Below are 26,639 nucleotides of genomic sequence, written 5' to 3'. Positions count from 1 at the left end.
TTTGTCCAGGCATGTCTATTTATATGTGACCAGTTTCTAAAACAGATCAAAAGAGATTTTCAACAGAAGTGCATCAATACGACCAAAAATCATTAACATAAAAGATTTTAAATGCAATGTGGAGAGGAAATGTTAAGAATTTTTAAGCTGAGAAAAAAATTTTCATCTTTATGCTGCTTTCCTGCTTCTTACTGGGTGAGGAGAGGGAGCCTCAGGACTGGCTGTGTGAAGTGAGCCGTAATTCCAAAGTTTCTGCCGAGGCTCTGAGCTGCAAGGGAGAGAAGACGAGGACTCTTGTTCGCAGAGCATCGTAGGTAGGTTTTAGATCCGCAGGGGGAGGCCAGCAGCTTGGTGGCATAGGGAATGGGGAACCCACTGCTTTGCATCAGTGATGAGCAAGAATTTGGAGATCATCCGGAGAAAAATGAGTAAGGTAGAAGCAGGGAGGGCCTAGGGAGTATGGCTGGCAAATGCCCCCAAATGACCATTGAATATAGAATATTGATCTCTAACATTCAACGAAATCTTTACTACAAAAGTTGTATATTAATGTAGGTTCACCATAAACTATTCAAGAAATTTAAGACTATCTGAAGTAAAAAGAAAAAGGAAGCATGCGCTCCTCCCCTTCAAACCCCTCAATCCCACAGGCACCCTAGGAGGTCGTATGGTGCGTATTATTCACCAGCTTTCTTTTTCCACTTAACAGTACATCCTTTGAACGGCTACATAATATTCCTTATCATGGGTGTAACGATTAATTACAATACTCGCCAGTTGGTGGACATTTAGATTGTTTTCAGTTTTTTAATTGCCATAAGAAACGATGCGCTGGGACTTATCTCCTCGAACACGATCAGGTAATTCTGTAGGAGAGAGTCCTAGAAGGGGGGGTTGTTAGGCCCAAAGTAGGCACATTTAAAAGCTGACACTGCCGGGCGGGCCTGGTGGTGCAGCAGTTAAGTGTGCACATTCCGCTTTGTGGGCCCTGGGTTCATGGTTCGGATCCCAGATGTGGACATGGCACGGCTTGGCACACCATGCTGCGGTAGGCATCCCACATATAAAGTAGAGGAAGATGGGATGTTAGCTCAGGGCCAGTCTTCCTCAGCAAAAAGAGGAGGATTGGCAGCAGTTAGCTCAGGGCTAATCTTCCTCAAAAAAGAAAAAAAAACCTAAAAGCTGACACTGCCAACCCAAGTTCTGTGGCCCCTCCCATCACGTGGTGGGAGAGCACGAGTTTTCCATGGCCTAATACAGAGTGGATGTTAGCGATCTTTAAAAATGCTTGCCAGGGGCGGCCCCTGTGGCCGAGTGGTTAAGTTCGCGCACTCCACTTCGGCGGCCCAGGGTTTCACCAATTTGGATCCTGGACGTGGACATGGCACTGCTCATCAGGCCATGCTGAGGCGGCATCCCACATAGCAGAGCCAGAAGGATCTACAGCTAGAAATACAACTATGCACTGGGGGGCTTCAGGGAGAAGAAGAAAAGGTTAAAAAAAAAAAAGATTGGCAGCAGATGTTGGCTCAGGGCCAATCTTTTAAAAAAAATGTTTTCCAGTCTGATTGGCCAAACAGGGCCCCTCTCTGTATTCCACATTCCTTGATTGACAGCGAAGGGAGCATCCTTCCAGCATTCGTTAGCCAGTCACGTCTCCTTTGCTAGAATCGCTTTTTTATAGCCTTTGCTTATTTTTTCTTTGGGGTTGTTAATTTCTCTTACCGATTTGTAGAAATTCTTACAACGTCCTGGATATGTATGCCTTGTGTGTTGTATGTCACACATCTTTTGGGCTCATATCTTCATCTCTGTGGCACAGCTAGGAAGACATGAGCTGCTGCTGCGGCCCTGCATTGAGACGGGGGGACAGTTCAGACAGAAGGCGCCAGGGTGAAGAGAGCAGATGAGCAGGGGGGCATGGGACTCTGTCCTCAGGCCCCTCTGTGGCGAGGCAGCGATGCGGTGAGGAAAAACCACGTGGTTTGGAGACAGAAGGACTGAGGTGCATCCGTTACCGACTGTTCGACTTTGGATACACTGCTAACTTCTCTGAGGCCCAGTTTCTCTGACAAAAGTAGAAGTAATGCTGTTTACTTCACATAGGATCACTGTGTGGAATAAATGAGTACATTCACCTGCAGGACTCCCTTCAGGGCCTGGCGCTGAGTCAGCGTTCGAGCAGTGAGCAGTTTATACTGTGAACCCAGTAAAATGATGCACACAGATGCCTTTGGACCGTTTTGAAGGGCCACGAACCCATAAGCTGGTGTTAAACAGGTTATTACCCATTTCTCATAATGTACTGGAAGTCTGTGAAATATTCAGTTTGGAGCCTGGAATAGTCTCTGAGTGTCAGGGCACCTCCCACTTTCACTGACCAGCAAATGGGGACACCGGGCCTGGATGGAAGGGAGGAGGAGATGACTACGGGGAAGGGAGAAGTGCTGGGCGAGCCAAGGGGAGACTTGTCGAGGGGAAAGGCAGGACTTCCCTGACCATGGCTGGAACCCGGGCGCTTCTGATGCTGGAAAACTTCGTCGATGGGAAATTTTTACCTTGTGACTCCTATCTAGACTCTTATGACCCGTCTACAGGGGAGGTGTACTGCCGAGTGCCGGACAGTGGAAAGGCAGAGGTGAGTAAATTCTCTCGGAGAGGGCGGAAATGTCCTTCATTTGGTGATTTATGCCCAGTAATTTTCTAGGAGAAAAGGGGGTCGGGAAAAGGTATAGAGTTGATCAATGGCAGCAGCAGGAAGATTTTTGTTCTGGAAGCTTCACTCTGTGACTGGACGCAGAGGGCACAGGGAACTAATCTCTGGTGCCTGCACGAGGAGCAATCATTCATCAGCCACCTGACCCACGGCCGCGGGTCTCAGATGCACCTTAACAGTGTCCAGGAAGAAGTATTGTTTGTAAGAATTATCACTATTAATAAATGCTCCCTTTCTCGACCAAGAGTTGCCTAAATTTCCCGCTGTCTTCATGGACTTCTAAAAAAACGTGTATCTTCACTAGAACAAACAAAATTTAAAAACCCAGGGATTGATTTTAGATTATCCTCTGATAAAATTCATCGTGTTGTCAAAAATCTGGTAAAGTAAAACTGATGATCTGAATGACGAAACCCCAAATCAAATTCCCATGTATTTTTGGAGTGAAATTGCACACCATCCTTTTTCTTACTCAAAGTGCTTAATGGCACACACATTAAAAAAATTCTTAGTGACGTACAATTGGTTTTATTTGAGGAAGTTTGTAAAATGTTGAGATACACTTGATTAGTTATCAATTATTACGCTGAGAATGAAAACACGTCAGGGTCGTGATACGTGTGGCTGATGTCTGCATGCTCACCTAATGCCTATAGGTTTTAATTATTTCTTAAGACACAAAGAACTAGATTATTTAAAAGATAATTGTAGCCTTCATATTTAATAAGTATTATATGCAATTTTTTTTTAAGAACTAAGCTATTATTTCCCTGTTGTTAGTATTTTAAATCTGTCTTGCATTAAAAAAAACCTTTAGACTTGTGGATTAAAGTTTGCAAATATTGGCTAATTTGTTGGTTACACTGTAACCTGTAATTCTGTTTGCTCCGAACGACCTGGGATCGACGCGGGACAACAGCTTTGTGTGTTCCAGCCCTCCTGGTCTCAGAGGGTTTTCCAAAGTGGAGTTAACATGGCAAATAATATGCCAAATGCAGTTGAAATGTTTTCTGCAGTTAACGGCTCCTCTCTTTCCAGAGAACGGATGCACCTGCTGGCAGAGGAATAGGGATTCTGGATTTTCCAGCAATCCAACTTGCAAATATTCTGTCTGATCCCATAAATCCCAGGTTTTTTTCTGGCTTGAAAAATATGGTCACCATACGAACTACATGCCCAATTTCCCCAAAAATCACTTACAAAGTGTGCTAGCAGGGCTGCTGACAGCGGCTCCCCTTCATTCAGCTTTCGACATGTGCTTTGCATTCCCGAGCCCTTTAACGTGAATGGTCCCAAAATGAGCCGTTAACGACCTAAAATCAGACCCAAACTCCATCCTTATTTTACAGGTGACAGTGTGCAAACACTCTCCTCTCTGATGCTTAGGTCACCGCCCGCCCCCCCCACACACACACACACATTAGTGGGAGCATCTGCATCACAGTCCTGCAGCCGAGGGCGGAGTGGAGCCAGCCCGCCTGGCTTCAGAGACCAGCTGCACCACCTGCTCTCCGTGGGCCTGGCTCAGAGATGGACCTCTTGGGCCTCTGTCTCCTCATCTACAAAATGGGGACAATAGCAGCACCTAGTGCAGAGTGTTGTTCTCAAGATCAGACAGACGGATGTGTGTAAAGCTCTCGGTGTCTAATGTAGTAATGTAGTAAATGCTTTCTAAGTACTCGCTTTTGCTGCTATTATTGCATATAGTAGATTAATACGTATTCCATAATGGACATAAGACGACTTAGGAAATATGACTGGACTGGATCTCAGAGCTCAGGTGTTTCAGTGACGCTGTGGGAAGGAGGCCTCCTCCAGCTGGCCGGCAGCAGGGCTTCTGTGAGGTGGTGCTGGTGGTGGTTGCCGCTGCCACACCTCCTCCCCTCCATCCTGTCTCAGGTCCACAAGGGAGACTGAGTGTGTGAGGCGAAACCATCTTCCCAGAAATTTGTGATTGCGATGAGAATAATTTTATTCTTCCCTTCAGCTCGGCTAAGGTGACTGTTCACATAAGGGAAACAAGGAGTGCGGGTCGGATTTAGGGCAGAGCACGGAGCACGGACTCTGGGGCTTTGTTGGGTCACACGAGACTGGAAAGCTGCTGTGGCTGCTGGAGCCTGTGGAAAGGGACTCTGAGGCTGAGCCTGGGCCGTGGGGAAGGGGCTGTGAGTGGTTATAAACCGTCATCATGCAGGGAGCAGGGAGGGGAAGATGCAGATCACAGGTTTGCCGTCTCTGGAAAAGGCACGGCTTCGATGTTGACCAGGGGGAGAAAGGCCGCAGGCGACCTGAGAATTCATTCCGCGGGAACTGGCCTTGCCCTCATCTTCCCATATATTGTTTCCTTTCGGATTTAGCTCCAAAACTAGGTCCCCAGGCTGTCTGTTCAACTGCGGGTGCCCTCCTCTCCAACAGAGGCCTCTTCCCTTGGGCAGAGCCAGGCAGGGGGCGGTGACCACGGTTACGCCATAGCGGGCCAGCTTGTGGTCGTGGGAGGCACAAAGATCTGAGTTTGAATCCTGATTCTGCTGCTTATTAGCTGTGTGAACTCTGGCAAGGTACCTGAGCCCTTGTGCTTCAGTTCCCTCATCTGTGAAATGGGCACAGCAGTCCTCGTGTCACAGGATTTTAAAAGGGGTTTAATGAAATAATTTGTGTAAAGCATTTAGCATGTTGCTTTATATATAAAACTTAGTCAATAAATAACTAACACGATTAGTGACTCTAAGTGGGAGTGAGAGTCTGGATGTGATTTCGAATAAAATGTTAGACTTTATCAGATCTGTCAGAACTGGTTTAAGAGCGTAGAAACTACACACCCGGACTGAGTTTCCTCTCATAGGATATTCAAAAAAATTCTATATTTGACAATGATTGAAAATGTGTATCCGATAAGTTCACATGGCTTCTTTCTGATGAACTGCACATTCTGGACGCCTTCATGGAAAGGGTGCATTTCTGTTTGTTTCTGTGGTATCCTGCTTCCCCCATCACATAAACACCGCTTTGTGGGGACTCAGCTCTGGGAGCCGTGAGTGTTTGAAATTGGGCAGAAACATCGGACACGTAGGGCCCTGGGGCCTCTGGACTCATCCCGCATCTGGGGACTGTCCCCGTGTGTCCTGCAGGTCGCCGCGGCAGTGGCCGCCGCCAGAGCAGCCTTCCCTGGCTGGTCGGCCCGCAGCCCCCAGGAGCGCTCACAGGTGCTGCTGCGGCTGGCGGACCTGCTGGAACAGTCGCTGGAGGAGTTTGCGGTGGCCGAGTCCCGAGACCAAGGTGAGCAGCCACCCCCAGAGCCGCTGGCCGGTGGACAGGGTGGGACGTGACGCAGACGCCGGCCAGTCATCCCCTCAGCCCAGGTCCTCAGTGACCTCCTGCCCCTTAACTGTAATGGATGGGACTCAGGACGCTTTCCTCGTGTCCCCCTCCTGGGGCCATCGGGATCCGGCACACGTGCTTCTCATGGCAGCGGTAGAGGTGGAAAGCAGTGGCAACTGGCACATTTCTGCCTCATTCTGGTGGCCACAGCAAACCACGGCTGAGCCCAAGTTCAAGGGGCAGGGAAATAAATACACTCAATAAATACACTCAAATAATTTCACCGTTTGGTGGAAAGAAGTGCAAGGATGTGTGGCAAAGGGCAGCCATGTGGGGACGGGGGGGACCCGGGCTGGTCACGCCATCCATCACTAATTCCAAGCAGAGAGCTTCAAAGCAGAGGCACTTGAAGAGCGGTTGGTGACACAGTCAAGGTATTTAGAAAGATGTCTGATATGTCAGTCACTGTTCCACCCCCAGCATGCTTCCCCAATTTTTGAACTCCTTCCCAGACAGCTGGGTGACGGAGTAAATGTCTGTTAATCTTTGCAATAATATCTGTTAGGAAAAACCAAGATCTTTTAGAATTATGTGCATGCTGTGAACCGTGCTGAAGTCAGGAAGCAGCCTGACTCAGAAAGCTTACGAAGAAAACACTTCCTCTGGGTGCTCCGGACGCTGCAGGGTCTGCCTGCGTCTCAGAGAGAACCGAGGAGCAGCCCAGGTCAGTTCACGGTTCTCCTCTTATTCAGTTCAGGATCAAAGACAGGCACAGGGCATGTGACGGGTGAGCGAGTGCCACACAGCATCCTGCGCCAGGGGACCCTTCGGTGGTCCCACCACATGTCCATCTCCAGGACTCCACTACATGTCGGGGGACATTTAATATACATCACATGTTTAGCAAAGTGGTTTTTTGGGACGAGCAGATGCAGCTGTCTTAACAGCCATTATTCCACCCCCTTTGTAGCATGTGCAAAGCTTGGGGATTTTGATTTGAAAAAGCTGGTCTGGGTGAAGTGGTAGCATCTGGCGAATTTATATAAATTGTGCAGTTCACAAACAAAGATTATTTGGCTCAACTTTATCCCTCCTCCATCCTATAACCTCATACCGAATTATTTCATAATTTTATCAAGCCACGATCGAGGCTCTTTGTGGTCAAGGAATGCCCGTGCCAGGCTGGAAGGGACCGAGGCTGCTTCGGTGGGGGTTGGGATACGTGTGTGGGGGAGAGTGTCTGCTGTCCACGGTGAAGTGCGCTGACAGAGACTCTGTTGTTGGCTTCCTACAGGGAAAACCATAACCCTGGCAAGAACCCTGGACATTCCCCGGTCTGTGCAGAACTTCCGGTTCTTTGCCTCCTCCATCCTGCACCACACGTCAGAGTGCACGCAGATGGACCACGCGGGCTGTCTGCACTACACCGTGCGGGAGCCTGTGGGCATCGGTAGGTGCTGTCAGCGAGAGCCTAGGCCACAAGGGTACAGAGAGAGGCTTGGTCTATTCTGTAGAATTGATCCAAAGGAACAGGCGGAGGAAAAGGAAGGAGCTGATTTCTTCTGCTTTGGCTGAAATATAATTGGCCTTAAAAATCGATTTCTAGTTTATTTTCTTTGTGTCAAATTCCCTACTTATTCCTGGGACATGGTTCTTGGGAAATCACAGGGAAAAGAGTGATGCTGAGAGTAAATTCACAAACCAGGATTTTTCCCCCCCGTAATTAAAGATAAAGAGTCTATTTCCAGAGCGTGCGGGGGTTAAGAGCATGGATTTTGGATATGTGTGGGCAAGTTACATAACCTTTCTGTGCTTCAGTATTCTTCTCTGAAGAACTGGGAGAATAGTTCTATTTTATCTTTACATATTTTTATGTGAATTAAATAAATTAACAAGTGGAGGGCACTTAGAGCAGTGCAGGTGCTGGCACATAGGCCTTGACTCACTTCCCTCCTCCCCTCATGTCTGACTCCTGCCTTTGGAGGGCGCACAGATGTCTGCAATGACTCACAATGTCCACCAGATGTCACTGTGTCCACTGAGGAAAAAACCCCAACCCTCCATATTTTATGAGTTACATTTTATGACAGGATAAAAGAATGTAAGTTAAAAGGAAAGAAAATGGGACTTTTACCACTTTGATGATTTGAACCCTTAGGAAATGGTATTTTCAAGCCATTATGAAAAGCTCAAAGCTCCCTCTAAGAAGCCTGCTAATATATCATGCAGCAAAAATATTCTGTTATCCCTTAAAGAACAGATTTTCCAATGGGGAATTTAATCACATAAAATACGTTTACTTTCACAGCACAGGCTTGAGGGCAGAGTATAAACGGGTGAGTCCATTTACTGATTCACAAGGTAGATTTGTTTTTGCATGCCCTGAGGTTGGAAGCCGGGCGGTTTCAGAATTTTCCATGGGGAGGCTCTAGATGTTGGCTCTGTTACCTCCCCAGCAAACCCGTCCGCTCAGGATACGAGTGAGCAGTTTCTTATTAAAGACACTCTGGCTGGCTGACATGGCTTTTACTGTCTCTGAAATGATCTGCCCTTATTTTACAAATAATTCTAAACAGCTTGAGATTTTGCGTCTCAATTCACAACACGAAAGACATAGAGATGGAGAAAACCTGAAGAATTAGTAGCTGGACAGTTTCATGATGAGGAAGGAGACGTTTAAACAAATGTACGGATCAGTCTGTAAATCTCAAAACTGATCACGTTCTGGAACTGTTGAGTGACAGGTGACCGCCCATTTGCCCTGGAACTTACATTGCTGTTGCTCATAAATATAATTGTAAGTCATCAAGAAAAGAGTCAACCATATTGACTATAGTATTTACAGGTACAGTTTCTTGTAACACAGTTTAGAATTATTTCCCTGAAGTTGGCTACAAATAAGCACAGTTTGGGGGTCTCGGAGAGTAAGCTTCGGTTTCATGGAACACGCGGGAGTTCTCACACAGAAGCCCCGTCTGGCCAGCTGGCTGTGATGGGCACGTCACTGTTGGCGACGCTCTGTTCTCTCCTCAGCTGGTCTGATCAGTCCCTGGAATCTACCACTGTACTTGCTGACCTGGAAGATCGCTCCCGCCATCGCTGCCGGCAACACCGTGATAGCCAAGCCCAGCGAGCTGACTTCCGTGACGGCGTGGATGCTGTGCCAGCTCCTGCAGAAAGCAGGTACTCAGGCGCTAGGGCTTGGGGGATGCACAGGATTAGCTCTGGGGCTGTATGTTTTGTAGGCTTCAGCCACCTTAGAGTCACTGACATCTGAAAAGCTATTTTGGAGAGAAATCTGCTCAACAGCAAACAGATTCCAGGGACATCTTTGGTTCTGTCTCCCCGGTCCTTTTCTGGGAAACCCCCTCATCCACAGGGCTTGCTCATCTGCTTCCTCTCTTCAGCCCCAGCAGGGCTTCTGCAGAACAGCTCCTCCTGGGGTGGTGGGGTGGTGTCCACCTGCAGTAGAGTGAACGCCCGACATAATGCACCCACAGGCTTAACAAGCCCGGTGAGTTCAGACGCCAGCCTGCTCCAGGGTGTCTTCAATTGTCACTTAAGTCCTAGGGTTGAACCACAAGCTAATCTTTGTAAAAATAATAACATCACTAGGTACTTCTCTGGTTTGCATAGCTATGGAATACTTGATAGGAATAGCCCATTTTCAAGAGGTTTGAATACACATCCCAGTTTCCCCTGCATTTGGAGCCACTCCTGGGACCCTGATACAACATGACCCTTGTCCTCTTTCTGCTAACCGTTTAGTGGCCTCCTGCAGGCTGTGATCCTGCTTTAGTTCTGGGATGTTCAGCTTGATGCCGGCCCAGGGCTGGAAGGGAACAGGTGGGAGGCCCTAGCTTGTAACCCGCGAGAAAGCCCCTTGCGGTCGGGTCCCCCAGTGGTGGCTCCGCACGGCCTGGGAGTGGCGGTGGCTGGCGGGACAGGCTGTCTTCGTGGCCCTGGCGTCTCTGTGGTGCTCGCCTCCTTCAGGCTCAGGGCGACCGTGCCACTGGGCTCGCGCAGACCTGCAGGGCAGCGGCCTGGGAGTCTGTCTCTCTCCTGGATTCCTCTCGTCTCTGAGCAAAAACGTCAGCGCGAGCTTCCGGGAAAGCTAAACCGGTTCTTGCACCAGGATTTAGACACAGGGGAAACCAGGCCTGTTTAGGGAAGAACAGTGGGCCTTGTGGCCCTCGTGTAGCTGCCCATTTCCCTCGAATCCTACAGAGGAACGAGGCCTCCAGCCTAGGGCTTCGCGACGACACCTGCGGATGTCCTGGGCCTCTGAGGGTGTGTGATGTGATGTGCTGTGTCTCTCCTCTCCCCGCATGTCATCCCCCCTCTACAAGAGGGACCGCGTTTAATCCCGTTCTTGGCAAAACTGACTCTCTAGTGTCTGCGAAGTTCTGAGGCATTTCTGTCCTGCCTGGTGATTGCAGGTGCTCTGGAGTGGGCTAGAAATGGGGCCCACGCTCTGCTTTGATCCTGTGTTGGGGAGGACGCAGGCGGAGGTGGGGAGAGCGCAGCTGGAGGAGCGGAGGGCGCAGGCAGAGGTGAGGAGGGCGCAGGTGGTGGAGAGGAGAGTGACAAAGAGCTGTGGTCCAGAGACCATTCTCTTCCCCAGATCAACCACATCTTGACCTATGATGCTTCCTCTTTCCTCCACTCTCCCCTTTCATACACCCCAGAGCCTGGTCTGCATAGAGTGTAATGTTTTCCTTTATTTGCACAGCGTTGGCCTTATTTCTTGTGAACGAATAAGCTCATTGTACCCAGACGGTCCTTCCCCCCTTCCCTCCCTAGGCCGGCTTTGCCAAACTTTCCTCCTCCGACAGACACTGAGAGTGTCGTGCTCAAATTGCACCTGTCTCGAGCTCTCAGCTTCTCCGCTGGGGTTGGGAGGAGGCATGGATCACGTCCCTGTTATCCTGCTGCAGAGAAGCCTCTGTAAGAGGAACTTAGTGTAAGGAAAAGAGCTCGAACAACCCGCTGACACGCTCGGGACCTTTGAAGAGCCAGCTCCTCCATCCTGAGTGTTCAAATAGACTTGACAAACGACCTTTCTCCGAAATAAAGTCATTTAAAAAAGTGCACAGTGAATACCTCTTTGGGAGTTCTAGAATATTCGCTTGCTTCTTGGAGGCACCAGATGTTTGCGCTCATTCCTGGAATGTCCCCTGATGGCAATTTTCGGGCCCTTCCTATTAGTTTGTGCTCTGCTCTGTTTAAGGTTAAAATTCTTCTTGAAGGGTAGAGGGCAGATGTCTCTAGAAGAGTTTCACTAATGTCTGGATCAATGGCAAATGGTGCTGAGAAATCATGGCCGATAGACAGCTCGTAGCGTATTAACATTGGCGCTTGAGGAAACGCAATCACAACATTCACGCCGCTGTGTTACCAGACGCCGCCAGCTGCTGAGAGGAGCTCATTTTCCGTGTTCATACATACGCGGTGTTTCTACGTTTTCCTGTCCCCGACCCCCATCAAATATTGGGAAGATATCTACATCTCTGGTCTTCGATGGAGAAGCAGGGCCCCATCTGGCTAATGGGGGAAACGTGACCTTGTTTTCCTCCCATCGACCTCTCGGGGGGCCTCTCCCCCAGCCTCTTCTGTGCCCCAACCCAAGACCCAGCTGCTCTCACAGGGAGCCTGGGCCAGGGCCTGCCCTCCTGTGGCCGGGACCTGTGGTCCAGGACTGCCCTGAGCTGGATTGTAGCAAATGTGCATGTTGAGTGTAGAGGGGGCCACTGGAGGTGAGCTCTGCCAGATGCCATCATGAGTCATTCCCCTTCCTACCTGTCTCCAGAGGCTCACCTGAAGGGGGCCTCGGTTGTCCCCTCAAGGGACCAGGCTAAGGCTCTGGCTCTGGGGGAAGATGTTCCGGAGGATAATGGATCTTCAGTGTGAAATTATTATTTATACTTTAAAAGTGTAATCTTGAAGAGAGGCTCTTAATCCAAGACAGTGTTTGTACTGAGGAGAGAATGTGACCTGGAATAAAGGACAGACGCCAGGAGCGGAGAAGTAGTTCAAAGACCTTGCAGCCTGCAGGATTCCCGCCCCACTGTCCTTCGAGCCTGAGGAAACAGAGCGGAATAACTCAGCTGCCTCCGGGCAAACCCGAGAGCGTCCCGGACGCAACAAACTGCACGTGGATCTTCTCTCCAGAACCATTTCTGACTTGGATAATGCACATTAAGCGTTCATTCACTCATTTACTTAACCGTTGTTTATTAACCTGCTATGACCAGTTTTGCCGCTTACTGGTTTTTATTTAACCTCACTGGGCTCGGGCTTCTCATCGGTGAAGCGAGGATATAATACTGTTGAGAGATCTGAAGGATGTGAACCACTTAGGGCAATGACGGGCCCACAGCAAGCACTCAACAACTGTGAGCAAACGGGGCCGTGGCACAGGCGATACAATGGAGAACAAAACCCGGACACCATTTCTGCCTCCATCGGTGTATCTCCCAGTGGTCACAGGCAATAAACAAGCAAATCCATAAAACACATAAATAAACACGTGCAGATACAGGGCAATAGGGTCTTGTGATGGGAAAGCCTGGGGCACATATTTTGGGGTGTCCTGGGTACTTTAAGTCAGTCCTAGGGTGTGATGGTGCGTCCATATCATGGGGGGCGGGACCTCAGACTCAAAACTCCCCTCCCGGGGGTGCCCTCCCTCACTCCCTGGGCTGGCATAGCCAGTCTCTTCTCTGGCTTCTGCAACATTTATGCTGCCCTCTACAGAGCACTGTCATGCTGAATTGTGCCTCCTGGATGCCAACCCTGAGCAGGGCTCTCCTTCCCACTGGGCTTGACCTGCTTGAGGATGTTTCTGCATCCCCAGCCCCTGAGGCCTAGTCAATATTATGGAGTGAATTATCTAGAATGTTCTACCCCCCATTTCTTCAGGGAAAAGCCCCCTGAGAAATCCCACCTCTGGTGTACACTAGCAGAGATGACACTGTTTTATCTGCTTTGTTAGTAAAGGAGAGGCAGCCGTAAAAGTTCATTCGCACCCCCATTCAAGCCATTGGACCTTCAAGGAGAATCTCCCCGTAACATGAAGTCCTCAACTCCCCGAGGAGGCTTACTGTAACTGCCACTATTTCCCTCCAGGTGTTCCCCCAGGTGTGGTCAATATTGTGTTTGGAACCGGGCCCAGGGTGGGCGAGGCCCTGGTGTCGCATCCGGAGGTGCCTGTCATCTCCTTCACTGGGAGCCAGCCCACGGCCGAGCGCATCACACAGCTGAGTGCCCCCCACTGCAAGAAGCTCTCCCTGGAGCTGGGGGGCAAGAACCCTGCCATCATCTTTGAGGATGCCAACCTGGAGGAGTGTGTTCCAACAACCGTCAGGTCCAGCTTTGCCAACCAGGTATGTCCTTGGGGGCTTTTGTTTAGTTTTTTAACTCCATGGTCCGTCAGGCTGGATCTGCTTCATTACAGTGCAAAGCTCTGGGTGAGAAGGTCCATGCGGGGCTGTTTCAGGGAAAGGAGAATCGTTGCACTGTGCTATTCCACCGACTGTCTGCTCAATATCAGGGTCAGTCGGTGGCCTTGGAGGGTCACAGCTTCTGTTCGGCAAGCTTGTCTTCTTTTCTGAGTTACACAACTTTTATCAAATACCAGCCATGGACAATGTGATCCAGCTTTTGCTTCTCCAAGCTTCTCCCTCCCTTTATTCATAGAGTTGCCCTCAGTCTCTTCTTGCTGCCTAAATGTCCTGTCTCCAGCGAACCTTACTCTCCCTGCGAAGTATCCAAATGTACTTACACGCTTAGAAAATGACGGAACCAGTCCAGAGCAGGCTGCCCAGCTTGCAGTGATGGAAGAGCTTAGGGCAACTTTGCATCTCCTGAAGCTGTGCAACAGATGTGTTTCTGGGGCCCAGAGTTTTCATCAGACTCTTGAAGGCCGCAGCCCCAAAGGATTAAGGATCCTGGGTCAGATACACTAAGCCATAGTCTCTGTGAAGATGGCAGCTGCGCCTGCTTTTGCACAGTGCCTAGGATCATAGCTTGTCTCCAAAAGGTATGCTTTTAAAAAACTTTAGCAGAGCACAAAGACTGAAGCCAAAGAGTGAGAACTTCCACAGGAGGCAAGAGGAGTGGAATGAGAGAGATCTTTATTTCCCTAACTTGGATAAGTTGCATAAGCTTTTGAACTTTTATTTCTCTACCTGTAAAATCACGGAGGCAATGACAATGCCCTCCAATAGGATTTTTGAGAGTGTAGAATGAAAAACACTCTTTATAATGATTCTTTTCATGATTCTAATTGTAATTATTTTTCTCACCATAATTTCTAGGGAAAGTGGCTTAGAAATAAACGAAGTTTCTGGATCAATAGACTTAAGGCAATTTTATGGAACAAGTAATTTAATCGTTAAAAATAAATATCAAAATGAACAATTAAATCAAGTGTTTTGATGGCTTAGTGATGACAAGAGAGGGACAAACTGGACTGGGAAACTGAGATGAGAGGACGTTAGTTGAACTCTTCGTCTGGAAGTGAACGGATTCTGAGTGTGAGGATGGACTGTGAGCTTCTTGACGACCAGAACCGTGCAAGGGTTTGCGATCGCCCAGAGAGCCTCCCGCCTGGGGTGTTTAAAGACGTCAGTGGCAAAGAGGACCTAAACCTCACTGATTGGCTAATCCAAGACCACAAGTGAATTTTAGGCAAAATAACCAAGTAGCTGACTTCTTCTTATGTTGCTAAGTGCAATGTAGTGCATGCTGCTTCCTTCACTGACCATCACTGGCTTTTCGGGGGATCTCTGTGGTACCTGGTCTCCTTGGGCTCAGAGCACACTCACACTTAGAGATGCTGTGCGACATGGAAGAAATGAAGGTGGACTTCAGCATCTCGCAGACCGAGGTTGACACTTGCTGTGCTGTGTGGCCTTGGGTTTGTATTTACTCAAAACCCCATTTCCTGACAGTAAACTGGGAAAACGAATACACCACAGAATTATTACGAGGACAGCACGCTGGATGGTGCCTGGCGTACAGCAGGCACTCAATAAATGACATTGTCCTTTTCTCATTTCCTCTTAGCCGTTCTCCTGGAGATCCTGGTTTGCCTTCCCGGCACTGAGTAACCAGGAGGCTCAGTAAAGTCCTCCAGTCTCTTTACCAAGACTTCCCTCCCCACGTGGCACAGGGCACTCGTGGGTTCAGAGACGTTCCAAGCCACACGTGCAGATGGTTCTGACGGTGATCCTGGGTTGCAGAAAGAATTCGTTATTTCAAAACACTGACTGTTTAATTTGGACAATGACCTTTGTCCAAATATCAAAATAACTAGAAGCATTCTGTTTCTTAGGCTTGGAAGACCAAATATAAATGTGATGAAAACATTTATTTCTGCATATACGTACTTACCACATTTACGTAATGCTTTGACATGTCTGGAACGTGGTTTGTAAACTATCACAGGCCATATTTGCATGATAATAAGGATGAATTTCCCTCAGGAGCCTGTTAGCTCCTCTCTCTGGAGCCAGGGTCTCTGTCTGGTTGTCTATTAGCCTCTGAATCTTAGCCTCTGCGTTCCTCTCCCTGTCCTTTCCCTGCGATACCGCTCCCCTCCCTGCCCCGTGTTTGCCTTTCCAGGGAAGAGCTACCATGTGCTCTGAGGCTCAGGTTAAAAGTCCGGGACGCATCCTTGTTCTTCTCTTCCTGAAGCCCCTCTACTCCATCAGGTCCTGTTGGTTCCATCCTTAAAATGTACCCTGAGTCCTGTCACTTCTCTGGGGCATCCATGCCGGTGTCCTGACACTTCCAGGGGCCCACTGCCCTTTAAAGGTCTGTCGGCATCAGTGGACTCCATCTCTCTCATCTCCAGCTGCCCACCCTGGTCCAGGCTGCCTCCACTTATCTGGACTTCCGGAATGCTCTCTGAAGTGGCCCTGCTCCCATCTCATTCCCTTCCATTCTGTTCTCCACACAGCTGCCAGGACAATCGTTTAAACGTGTAAACCCCATCGCATCACTCTGATGCTAAAGCCTTCCATGGTCTTTTCATGACACTGAGTAAAATGCACGCTCCTTGTGAGCCTGTGAGACTCTGCGTGCTGCTGCCTTGCCCCTCGCCTCCTCCCCGTCTCCTTCCCCCTCTCCCACCTCAGCCCCACTTGCCTTCTTGCCTCCCCAGCACGCTCCAAGCTCCCTCCTGCAGCTGGGCCTCTGCGCTTACTGCTGAGAGTTCCCTCCTCTAGCTTCGCTTATCCAGCCCCTTCACGTCAATCAAGTGTGGGTTCAAATGCACCTTCTTCGCATGCCTTCCAGGACTCCCTTGAACAAAAGGCAGTAAAAGCTGCCTCTCCATTTGTTTCTCTTCCCATCCTCTGCTTAATTTCCTAGTATTGCTTCGGTCATGACCTGAAGTTATATTATACACCGAATTTATTTACTTGTACTATTTATTGTCTATATTCCTCACAAGACTGTGTGTTCCACATGGTGGGGACTTTGTCTTGTTTACCACGTCTCCACTGCCTGGACCAGTGCCCAGGACATGGCAGGTGCTCGAAATGCGAGGTGACCTCTCCATGAAGGAGCGTGTCCTCCAGTCTTGTCATCGTAGTCACGTGTCATTCTTGGCAGGGTGAAATCTGCCTCTGTACCAGCAGGATCTTTGTCCAGAAGAGCATCTACAGTGAATTTTTAAAGAAGTTTGTAGAAGCTACCAGAATGTGGAAGGTTGGCAGTCCCACTGATCCATCGGCCAGCATGGGAGCTCTCATAAGTAAAGCTCATTTGGAGAAAGTAAGTCCTTCTCTGCAACGTAAGTTACAGAAAGAGCTCTGATTGGGAGAGAGGCTCAGTGAAGGCACAGCACATCCGGGCTTCGAAATGTTGTTAATTACCACCACCCTATTTTTGAAAACATTATGACCTGTGGGGAATTGTCTCTGGGTACAGAGTCTAAAAATGTTAGATATGAGCATACAAACGTCGTCCAGGTTAAAGTAGCATCTACAGAAATGGATGAACTTGGGAGGTCAACATGGAGGTACCACCAGGAGAGCGAGGAAGGCAAATTCCAAAGCATAGAGGTCCGTTAATAAGAACGATGTGGACTAAGGCTGGCAGGACTTTCCGCAGGTAAATGCTCCCAGTGGAGGGGGTCCTGCCTCTGGCTTACAGCAGATGGGACTCCAGAAGTGCCTGCATGCGCCATCCAAATGTTGTGGTCCTTGATGGGGTGACTAGTGGTGGCCTACATGGGACAGACCATTGTCAGCCTCCGAGTGGTTTATGAAATTTACGTCTTTAAGGTCATTTTAATTTATTATCTGGTGTGACTCCAAAAATAAGTCATAGAATTTTGGAGCTAGAAGGACCTTGTTTTCAGCTGTGGTAACTAAGGCCCGCCAAGGGAAATGCGCCCCCCTCAGTTAGCCCGTGAGGGACAGAGCCTTCACAAGTTTGGAGAAATCGCTGACATTCATAGATTTGGCAGATTTACTAAATTTTAACTTTGATCTTCAAATATTGTGAAGCAGAGATGCTGAAGTGGCACTTGATGGTCTCATCTTACTTCTTCTGGTTTCTCAGTGAAGTAGGAAGCAGGGTGAGCAGGGGGGGAGGTGTTGAAGGTTTCAAGAGGGAAGAGAATGCTGGAAATGGTCTCGCAGGAGATCAGGAGAGAGAATGGCCCCGGAGATGAGCTCCTGGGATTCCCTGGACTCTGAGGTCATTTACTTACTGCGGGGCTGGCCAGCATGGCTGTGTTATTCTCTAGTCAAATTCACCTGGAGGGTTGTAGGCACAGAGGCAGCAGTCCCCAGAGTGCCCCTGGGGACCCACAGTTGAGGATGTTCCCACCCTCATGGAGAAAGAAGTCACTGGATCCAGGAGCGTCCCTTGTCCTCTCTTTTGTCCGGCTGTTCTGGACACCAGGGCTCCAGGCCTACCCACCCAGACATGCAAATAGCAGGTGAAAACAACTTTAGCTCGTTCCCGAAGGTTTCCTGTGGAGTGAAAGCCAGCCCCCCAGAAGCATCTTCCAGCGGGCCGGGCTATGGCGCAGTCTGAGGTCCCCTCCGCAGGGCGCCACTCCCCTGAGACCCAAAGTTCTCTCCGTATCACTCAGCAGAGAAACTACTTTGGTATCGTAGGCCATAATGACCACTAACCTTACCCCAGGAGGGGAGATCTATCAGTGAAGCAAATAAAAGTATTTGGCTTTTCTGCATCAGTTGAACAATCTGTAGCCCCATGCACACCTGCATACGCACACACAGGCTGTATTTTGTGTGTGTGAGAATGGATGCCACCCATTGAGACCGTCCCCTGGTACCCTGTCCCCTGGTACCCTGTCCCCTGGTACCCCGTCCCCTGGTACCCCGTCCCCTGGTACCCCATCCCCTGGTACCCCGTCCCCTGGTACCCCGTCCCCTGGTACCCTGTCCCCTGGTACCCCGTCCCCTGGTACCCCGTCCCCTGGTACCCTGTCCCCTGGTACCCCATCCCCTGGTACCCCGTCCCCTGGTACCCCGTCCCCTCCCCTCCTTCGTTCCACTGCTGCACACTGGCTTCCCTCTTCTTCCTCGAAAACAGCAGCCCACTCCTTCTTCTCGGTCTCTGTGCTTGTTGCCCACACCCACCCCCCACCCAAAGGCTCTTCCTTCAGACACTTGCGCGGCCGAGGTCAGATGTCGCTGTCTGAAGGAGGGCTGTCCTCCTCACCCTATTTAAAATCACAGCCCCAGACCCTCCTCTAGATCTTGGCTGCTTCATTTTCCGCCATCTGACATAGAATACGTATTGTTTATTCCTTGACTGGCTATCTTCCCTTGACTAGAATGTCAGCTTTATTCACTGCTGGGTCCTTAGATCCTAGAAAAGTGCCCGGAACAGAGCAGGTGCGGTGTCTGCCGGGCCGCTGGTGGGGTCAACGCTCCATCACGTGCTCCACTTGCAGCATGACCCCCAAAATGGAGGTGTCCACTTACCCTGAACTTTGAGCTTGAGCAGGGAGCATCTCGATCACTGACCACTGAGTCATCGCAGCGATAAAGGGACTGTGGACACATACAAGCCTTTCAGATTTTGCTTAAGATTCTCCTCTAACTCACTGTCTTTTCATTGTTTTTTCTTGGCTGATGTCACAGGCGGCTTAGGTAGTGAATTCTTGTTTGTTAAAAATCTTTGGCTAGGGGCTGGCCCGGTGGCGCAGCGGTTAAGTTTGCACGTTCCACTTCTTGGCCGCCTGGGGTTCGTCGGTTCAGATCCCGGGTGTAGACATGGCACCGCTTGGCAAAAGCCATGCTGTGGCAGGGGTCCCACATATAAAGGAGAGGAAGATGGGCATGGATGTTAGCTCAGGGCCAGTCTTCCTCAGCAAAAAGAGGAGGATTGGCAGTAGTTAGTTCAGGGCTAATCTTCCTCAAAAAAAAAAAAAATCTTTGGCTAAATATGGGTGTTCAGTACCTCAAAATCATACAAATCCAACTTTTTAATTGCCAACAAAGAATTTCAAAAAATATGCTCACATTATGAAAATTCATTTGAGATTTTTACAGCATTACTATAAATACGCATGTGGAGCAGTTTCTGCAGGTCCACATTTTCCCAATGTTCTTGCTTTCTCAAGAACCAACTTATAAAAAGGTACCAAAATTTTTCAATTATAATACATTTTAGTTCAAAACGTCTTATTCACCTTGCACTCGGCTTCCCTCCAAATTATCAAACTTGTGTTTCATTTTTGTTTTTGGCGATTCCCAGTAGTTTTAATTATTCCTAAAATGAGCAGAGAATTTAGTTGGTTGCCATATTAGAATATATCAATGTAAGATGGCCAAATTTTTCTCTTGAGTAAAATATACAGCCTAAACTTTGCATCTTTGAATAATTCCATGGAGAAGACCCAAATTACCTCCTTTTCAGTAGGTTGGTGGCTGGAGTCCAAGGACACTGGTCCCCAGGCAGGCAGGGGGCGTCCTGGTGGATCCCAGGGGCTGACCTGCTGCAGACTGAGAATGTGTGGGAGGCAGGTGGGCGCCCAGGCCTCCTTGAGCATGTGCGTGCGCCCCCAGCACCTGCATACAGGCAGGAGGAACGCCCCACCTGAAGGTTCTGGGTGGTCCCACCTCCAGGCCTGACTCCTTCTGCTAAAACTCAGCTCTCCATGTGGGTTTCACCGAGTGAGCAAGTCCTCATCTGAGTCCAGACTAAGATATGTAGGGGGAGCCTGGTGTCCTCCTCACTCCCTCGTCTTGGCTGTGTCCAAGCTTTGCACCCAGGGAAAGAGCAACCTAGAGTGCTGTGCTGGGCTTGACCTCAGCACCTCCCAGGGAGATTTCCATGTCAGAGCTCCTGTCCCTTCCACCTCCCAAAGTAACAAATTTGCCTCAACTTAGCACTGACATCACCCCATCTTTTAGACTATATCTTTACCACCCCATCTTTTCCTAGGGAAAGTGGAAATGAGAGAAGCTATCCTTTCCCACTATTTCTAGCATCGTAGCTGCAGGAGCTGTGGACAAAAGCCACGATTCCTAATAGATCAAAACCACAGAGGATACTTGACTTTTTTTAAGACTTGAAACACTGGCAAGGTTTCAGGCACGGAGTCAGCCTCTCTCTAACATCTCAGTTCCAAAATGCCATCTTCTACCAAACAAATTATGCCCCCAAAACAAGCATCTATTTAACATGTTGGTTGTGTTATCTTAATATCATTTCAATGCAGCAGACTTAGCTGCCACAGGTGACTCTGAAATGACGAAACTTACGGTTGTCAATTTTTTCTGAACACATCTAAACATCAGCACATATTTAATATCTTTCAAACAGAAGTTTTCAAAGCTCCCATATTTTTACCATTGTACATTTTCTATCTCAAATATTTTTTAAAAAAAATAAACTTTCTATTTTGGAATAACAAGATTTATAGAAAAATCTCGACGATAAGGCAGAGAGTTTCTATACCCACTCACTGGTCCGCCTTTTTGTTAACATCTTCCATTCCCACGGGGCCATTGTCCACACTAAGAAACCAGCATGAGCTCGTGACTATTAACAACTGTGGAATTTTCAGTCAGCTTATCTGGATTTTCTATTTGATGCTGAGAGAAAACCATTTTTCAGCCACTTTCCTTATTAAAATGAAATACAGCTAATTACTTTGCCCTCATCCCAGAAAGCTCCGAGAGTCTACTGCTTCTAAGGGGAGAGATTTTGTGTACAGGGTTAAAAACTTAAAAATAGTTTTTTTTATCATTGGCCAATTTATTTTACTTTTATTTTTCCAGGGAAGAGCAATAAAGACAGTATTTCCATTACCCCATTGCATAGGAAGCTGTGGGGTTTCCCTTGCTTTGTGGTCCTATATGCTGGATCCCTCCCAGCTCTGCTCGCATTTCCTCCCCCACGGAAAGCCGCAGAACCATCCCGCTGAGGCTCGGAGGGTGCCTGGACATCTGCCGCCCTCGCTGCTCCACCCAGAGCACGTGCACCCAGAGGGGGGCCTCCCCCTCTCAGTCTCCACCTGGGAGGACCCCTGTCGGGGACTTCCAGCTCAGTTGCTGTGAGGAAGCCCTTGGAGCGAGAGCAAACGGGAGCAGCTAGGGCAGTGTGGCCTTTTCAGAGTGTGACCTTTCTAGGTCCAGTGCGCCAAACCATCTGGGATCAAGGAGGCAGTGGACACGCTCTGCTGGCGGCCACCTCTCCTCATATCTCACTAGAAAGCTCTGTGGCTGCCCACCAAGGAAGGTCTGGATGCCGTCTTTGCATTCCGCTCTCCTCTTCTGCGGTGTCTACGTCTTCTCCGAGCCAAATGGAGTCTTTGTGTCCATCTTACTTCTGTGTGATTGTCACAACAGATGGCGAGGCAGTGACAGGAGAATCCAACTAGAACAGGTACAGGTTGTTTTGTAGTGGCGGAGGGCTCAGGAGCGGGTGGAGATACAGCATGCTCCCAAGGGGACGTGGGACTTCCAGGTTTGAGTGACTGCGGGGGACGCACAGTAAACTGAGGTGGTTCTGTCCTCGAGGAATGAAGGGCAGGCTCCCCTGCTTAGTTCACAGGGTGCTTTTCTCTTTCTTTTTACTCTCCCGAATCCTTCCCCTCTTGGCTGTCTGGAGAATCTGGCTACATGCCGACCTTCCCCCAAATCGCGTAATACAGAGAATTCTCGTGTGTACACAGAGGCTGGGAAGCACAGAGGAAGTTCCTGGGCACCGCTTCTAATAGGGCCGGGCTTCAGGCCCACAGAAGGTCCCCTTTCCCAGTTTCCTATGCTCTTGTGTCAGGTAAACCCTACCCGCCCCTGACATGCAGACTGGGGGTCTCTGACGTCCCCCGCTCGTAAGTGTCAGATCAGGCATTACATTGTCATCACCTTCACTGCCAGCAGATGATGCCCGGAGTCTTACTATGTACCAGGTGCTATGCTAAATATTTTTCATGTATTATTTTATTTAATCATATGAATAAGTGGCAGTGTTCATCTTACTTTCAGATGAGGAAGCTGAGGCACAGAGCATTGACAATCCCTCCGTTGCTAAGTGGAGGAACTGAGGTGGGCTCCCTGGCCCTCTCTTCTAACCTCTACGGCCTGATTTCACAGGCAGAGGTACTAAGTACTAACTAGCCTCTGCTCTCTCCTCTCGAAAAAGTTTCATAGGAATAACTCATTATATTTGATAGCATATTACCAGTCACAAGGTTGACCTTTTTTCACATTTTGTTGATAACCTCAGCTTCTGAGCTGCTGGAATAGATGTCCTTCTATCATCTAGAGATACTTTCTCTAGAAAATAAATTCAGTTGGTGTGAGTCACCTCATACATGGAATATTTGGTAAGTTCCCAGTTTGAATACCAACACTTCCTTTCGTATTTTATTACCCCAAAGGCATCTAAGGCAGGGTCACGTGGTTCTGTTTAGATGTGACAGTCTGAGCCAGAGCACTCGAGCACTGCTGGGGTCACTGACAGATCTGGTGCTGTGCCCACCAGGGGCCTCTGGAAACCTCTGCCTTCACGTCCCCTGCTCATAGGGGACGCCACCTTTGGCATCTTCTGATTAATCTGGGAGGGTCACTTCCAAAAGAGCAGGAGAGTCGGGGAAAGAGAAGTCTAGAGCTGTTACAGTTTCTACCCACAAACTGGACTAGGCTTTTGCAGGAAGCTTTGAGGTCACCGTGCGAGTCGGGGGAAGAGGTGGAACGAAGGGACTGTAGAGCCGTGCCAAATGCTCTATTTGTAAAAAGTCTTTGACTTCATGGCTTATTAAGTGCTCTACAAACTGAAGCAAAATTAAGAATAAAACAACGTTACCTTTCATTTTTACATGGCAGACATATAGCTCCACATTGAATATACTTCTGCAACGGAGTCCTGGTCTAATGCTGGGGCAGATGCTCAGATAGATAAAGTGGGGATGCAAAACATTGTTTCAAGATTTACCCTGCCTCTGATGTGCACCTTGACTGCTGTTCTAACCTTCCAATTTTTGAGATGACTTTTCTACTTCTCCTATGCTTATAATACCCCTCAGGGCCAGAAGAATGTATCATTGTGACTTCAACAACATTTCCATATAAAAATGTGTATATCGTTGTTATAATGAGTCATTTCTAGGACCGTTATTAATAAACATCTGTTGTTATCTCTAAGTCACTGAGCTAACTTATTATGTAATTTATTTCCCGTTATAGTTAGCTACCCTATATTACCTAGAAATATTTTCAGATTATAATCAGTAATGAGACTAGAAATTAGAAACTATTTGTTCTGGAAGCCTGGCTAGTGAAGGGCATCCTGGCCTTTAATTAAATCTTATACACCGTTCAATTTCTCATTTTCTGCCATGTACATAGTCCCCTCAAAAGTGAGAAAATATTCTTTCTTGTATTTAAACCCTGACTACATCTGAGTGTGAGTTCTAGCTTTCCTGTTGATTAGTTCCATGGACCCTTTACCCTTCCTGGGGAACAATTAAGTCATCAGCAAATAGAGTATAATAACACAGAGCTAGTAGTGTTTTGAGAGAATGAAGTGAGAATGTATGAGAAACCCTATCCAAGTGTCTGGGATTTAGACATTAAATAAACCATGGATGAAGGCTGAATGCCCAAGTGATGGTCAGAGCCCTTCCGCCCTCAGGCTCAGGAGCTGAGCCATAAGATAACCAACCTGAGATTTCTTAGTAATGACCTTCTACATTTTGCTTAGATGATTGAAAAATATTGAATTTTCTGCTGCTTTGTGTGAAGCCAAATGGTAAGACGTTGCTAATCGTGGCTTTTATCCTCCCAGGTCAGAAGATACGTCAAGATAGCCCGTGCTGAAGGGGCCCGGGTTCTGTGTGGTGAGGGCGTGGACCGGCTGAGTCTTCCCCCTGGGAACCGGGCGGGCTACTTCATGCTTCCCACAGTGATAACAGACATCAAGGATGAGTCCCGCTGCATGAAGGAAGAGATATTTGGTCCAGTGACGTGTGTGGTCCCCTTTGATAGCGAAGAGGAAGTGGTTAAAAGAGCCAACAGTGTTCAGTATGGGCTGGCTGCGACCGTGTGGTCAAGCAATGTGGGGCGTGTCCACCGGGTGGCCAAGAAGTTGCAGTCTGGCTTGGTTTGGACCAACTGCTGGCTCATCAGAGAGCTGAACCTCCCTTTCGGGGGGATGAAGAGTTCTGGGGTAGGTAGAGAAGGAGCCAAAGACTCTTATGAATTCTTCACTGAAAGCAAAACCATCACCATTAAACACTGACCTCGGCCGGTAGAGAAGCTATTGCAGTCAACGCCTGGTTGCAGAGAATCAGTTGTCCAAAGTGGTGAATGGAAATGCTGGCCTAAATTCCAGCCATGTCTTGACTCAGCAGAATGTTATTTCTAGTTTACTTCAGTAGTTAGTATTTTTACCCACTGGGATGAGGAGATGCTGTCTATCTTCAATGTTGAGTCGAAGAAGAGAAAAACTCTGACTAGGAAGTCATGAAAGGGAAGCCAAATAATTGTTAGGCTCCTCCTAGGTTGTGTTTTCACAGCATTTTTTTCATCATGTTTATTGAATTCTTCAGAATTCACAGATAATCAGAATTTTTTCATTTGCAAGTATATATATATATATAATCTACAAAGCCAAAGAGAAACAAATCAGCGTAATTTCCTACCTTGGGGAGGCTGTTGAGATGGTCTCCTCATCCATCAGCCATTGGTGGCTAATTGGTAATTGACTGCACCTCATTATGTAAGGGGGCCATGAATGTTGATCATAAACATAATACAGAGTTTGTCAGAGAAGGCACATGTCGTAGGTCCCGCTAAATATATCTATGCAAGGACAAAAAATAAAATAAAATAACTACTACTTTTGGAGGAAACTTGGAACAAGAAGAGGAAATAGTTCAATCCTTTCCTACTGTGGAGTCTAATCAATTCCAATTCTTAGTGTACGTATCTCATGAGACTTACAACTTACTAATCTTAAAAGAATAAATGTTAAGCAATTTCAGTAACCGGCTTCCATACCCGTTCTTCTTGAGTTGCCCTTTATTCCTCCTTATCCCCAACCTCTTGGGAGTATGGACTTTATACAAAGTAAGAAAGGTATTCTTAGCATCTTTTTTTCTGGATCTCTCAATGATCAGAGGAGGAGACTGAGGTTTACAGAGAGTGAGTAGCATGCTCAAGGTCACACCATTGGTATGGCCAGAGCTAGGGTTTGAGCCCAGATCCCAAAGCCATGGTCTCTGGCCACTTCACACTTGCCTTGGGTCGTGCTCCAGAAGCAGCTGAGTACTTATGGCTCGTGGAACCCGCCATGTTGGGTCTTCCCTTATCCTCCCTTCTGCTGCCCTGCTCTACTCAGCCATGCAGCCGAGGATCTCCTCCAGCACAGCCCTTTCCACGCTGACTAAAGGGTGGATCTGTGTGTCTGACTCTCTGAATGGTCACTCCTCTCTGAAGTCATGATTCCCAGCATGGAGCCTGGCACACAGAAGGGGCTCAAAATGATTTCCCGGAATGGAACGAGGTCTTCTTGGCTTTCTGGGGTATTTGTTACACGGCAAATGGCAGTAGGGGGAAGAGGAGGGTTGGGCCGGGGGAGGAGATAATAATCTTTATCATTTTGTGTAGGATTTTGGATATGTTGGCTTGTTCCCAAATGCTGAAAACTGGAAGCCTCTCTGAGGTCAAGTGATGGTGTCGGATCCCAGCCGGTTCCCAGCTTCTACCTCCCCTCCCCTCTCCTTTCCCCGCCCACCCTCCTCCCCAGCTGAGGCCCCTTGACCTTGATCAGTTAAGTCAAGGACCAGTTCCAAGTGTCAGCAGGAAGAATTTCTGTAGCTCCAGTCTCTAAGAATCCATATCTTCATTCTTATAATTGGTCTAGCCCAAGCTCATCTTTGTTTCTGAGACCTAAGCCACATCTTGATCCCAAATTCTGGCACATGAAACTCTGCTCCCTGTGCCTGAGGACCCATCTCCCCCCGCACCTGTTTCCTGCCAAGGAGTATGTGATCTCCAGGACTCAGAGCCAGCCCTGCTCTTGTCACTTCTTGTCCAGGCTCTGGGTCCTACCTAGTGGAAGGGCCTTCTTCCTGCTGATGGACGTTCTCGATGCCATTTCC

General features: G+C 48.4%; 1 protein-coding gene across 1 annotated transcript; it reads left to right on the top strand.

Annotated features, from left to right (window-relative positions):
- The first annotated feature begins 1,598 nt into the window (after window positions 1-1,598).
- Window positions 1,599-25,519, top strand: ALDH8A1 (aldehyde dehydrogenase 8 family member A1). Its single transcript, XM_014850575.3, has 7 exons — window positions 1,599-2,638; window positions 5,845-5,992; window positions 7,329-7,484; window positions 9,068-9,217; window positions 13,163-13,419; window positions 16,655-16,816; window positions 24,323-25,519. Exons 1-7 carry the CDS (start codon window positions 2,501-2,503, stop codon window positions 24,773-24,775), a joined length of 1,464 nt encoding a protein of 487 aa, XP_014706061.1. The 5' UTR covers window positions 1,599-2,500; the 3' UTR covers window positions 24,776-25,519.
- The last annotated feature ends 1,120 nt before the right edge of the window (window positions 25,520-26,639 follow it).

The sequence above is a fragment of the Equus asinus genome, chromosome 24 (genome assembly GCF_041296235.1).
Source record: "Equus asinus isolate D_3611 breed Donkey chromosome 24, EquAss-T2T_v2, whole genome shotgun sequence".
Taxonomy (NCBI): domain Eukaryota; kingdom Metazoa; phylum Chordata; class Mammalia; order Perissodactyla; family Equidae; genus Equus; species Equus asinus.
The sequence above is the reverse complement of the archived record's forward strand: the minus strand, read 5'-3'. Positions and strand labels throughout refer to the sequence as shown.

Coding starts and splice junctions, on each gene's coding strand:
- ALDH8A1 (XM_014850575.3), top strand. CDS start 2,501: ATGGCTGGAACCCGGGCGCTTCTGATGCTGGAAAACTTCGTCGATGGG. Junction 2,639..5,844: donor CGGACAGTGGAAAGGCAGAG/GTGAGTAAATTC, acceptor TGTGTCCTGCAG/GTCGCCGCGGCAGTGGCCGC. Junction 16,817..24,322: donor GTAAAGCTCATTTGGAGAAA/GTAAGTCCTTCT, acceptor TTATCCTCCCAG/GTCAGAAGATACGTCAAGAT.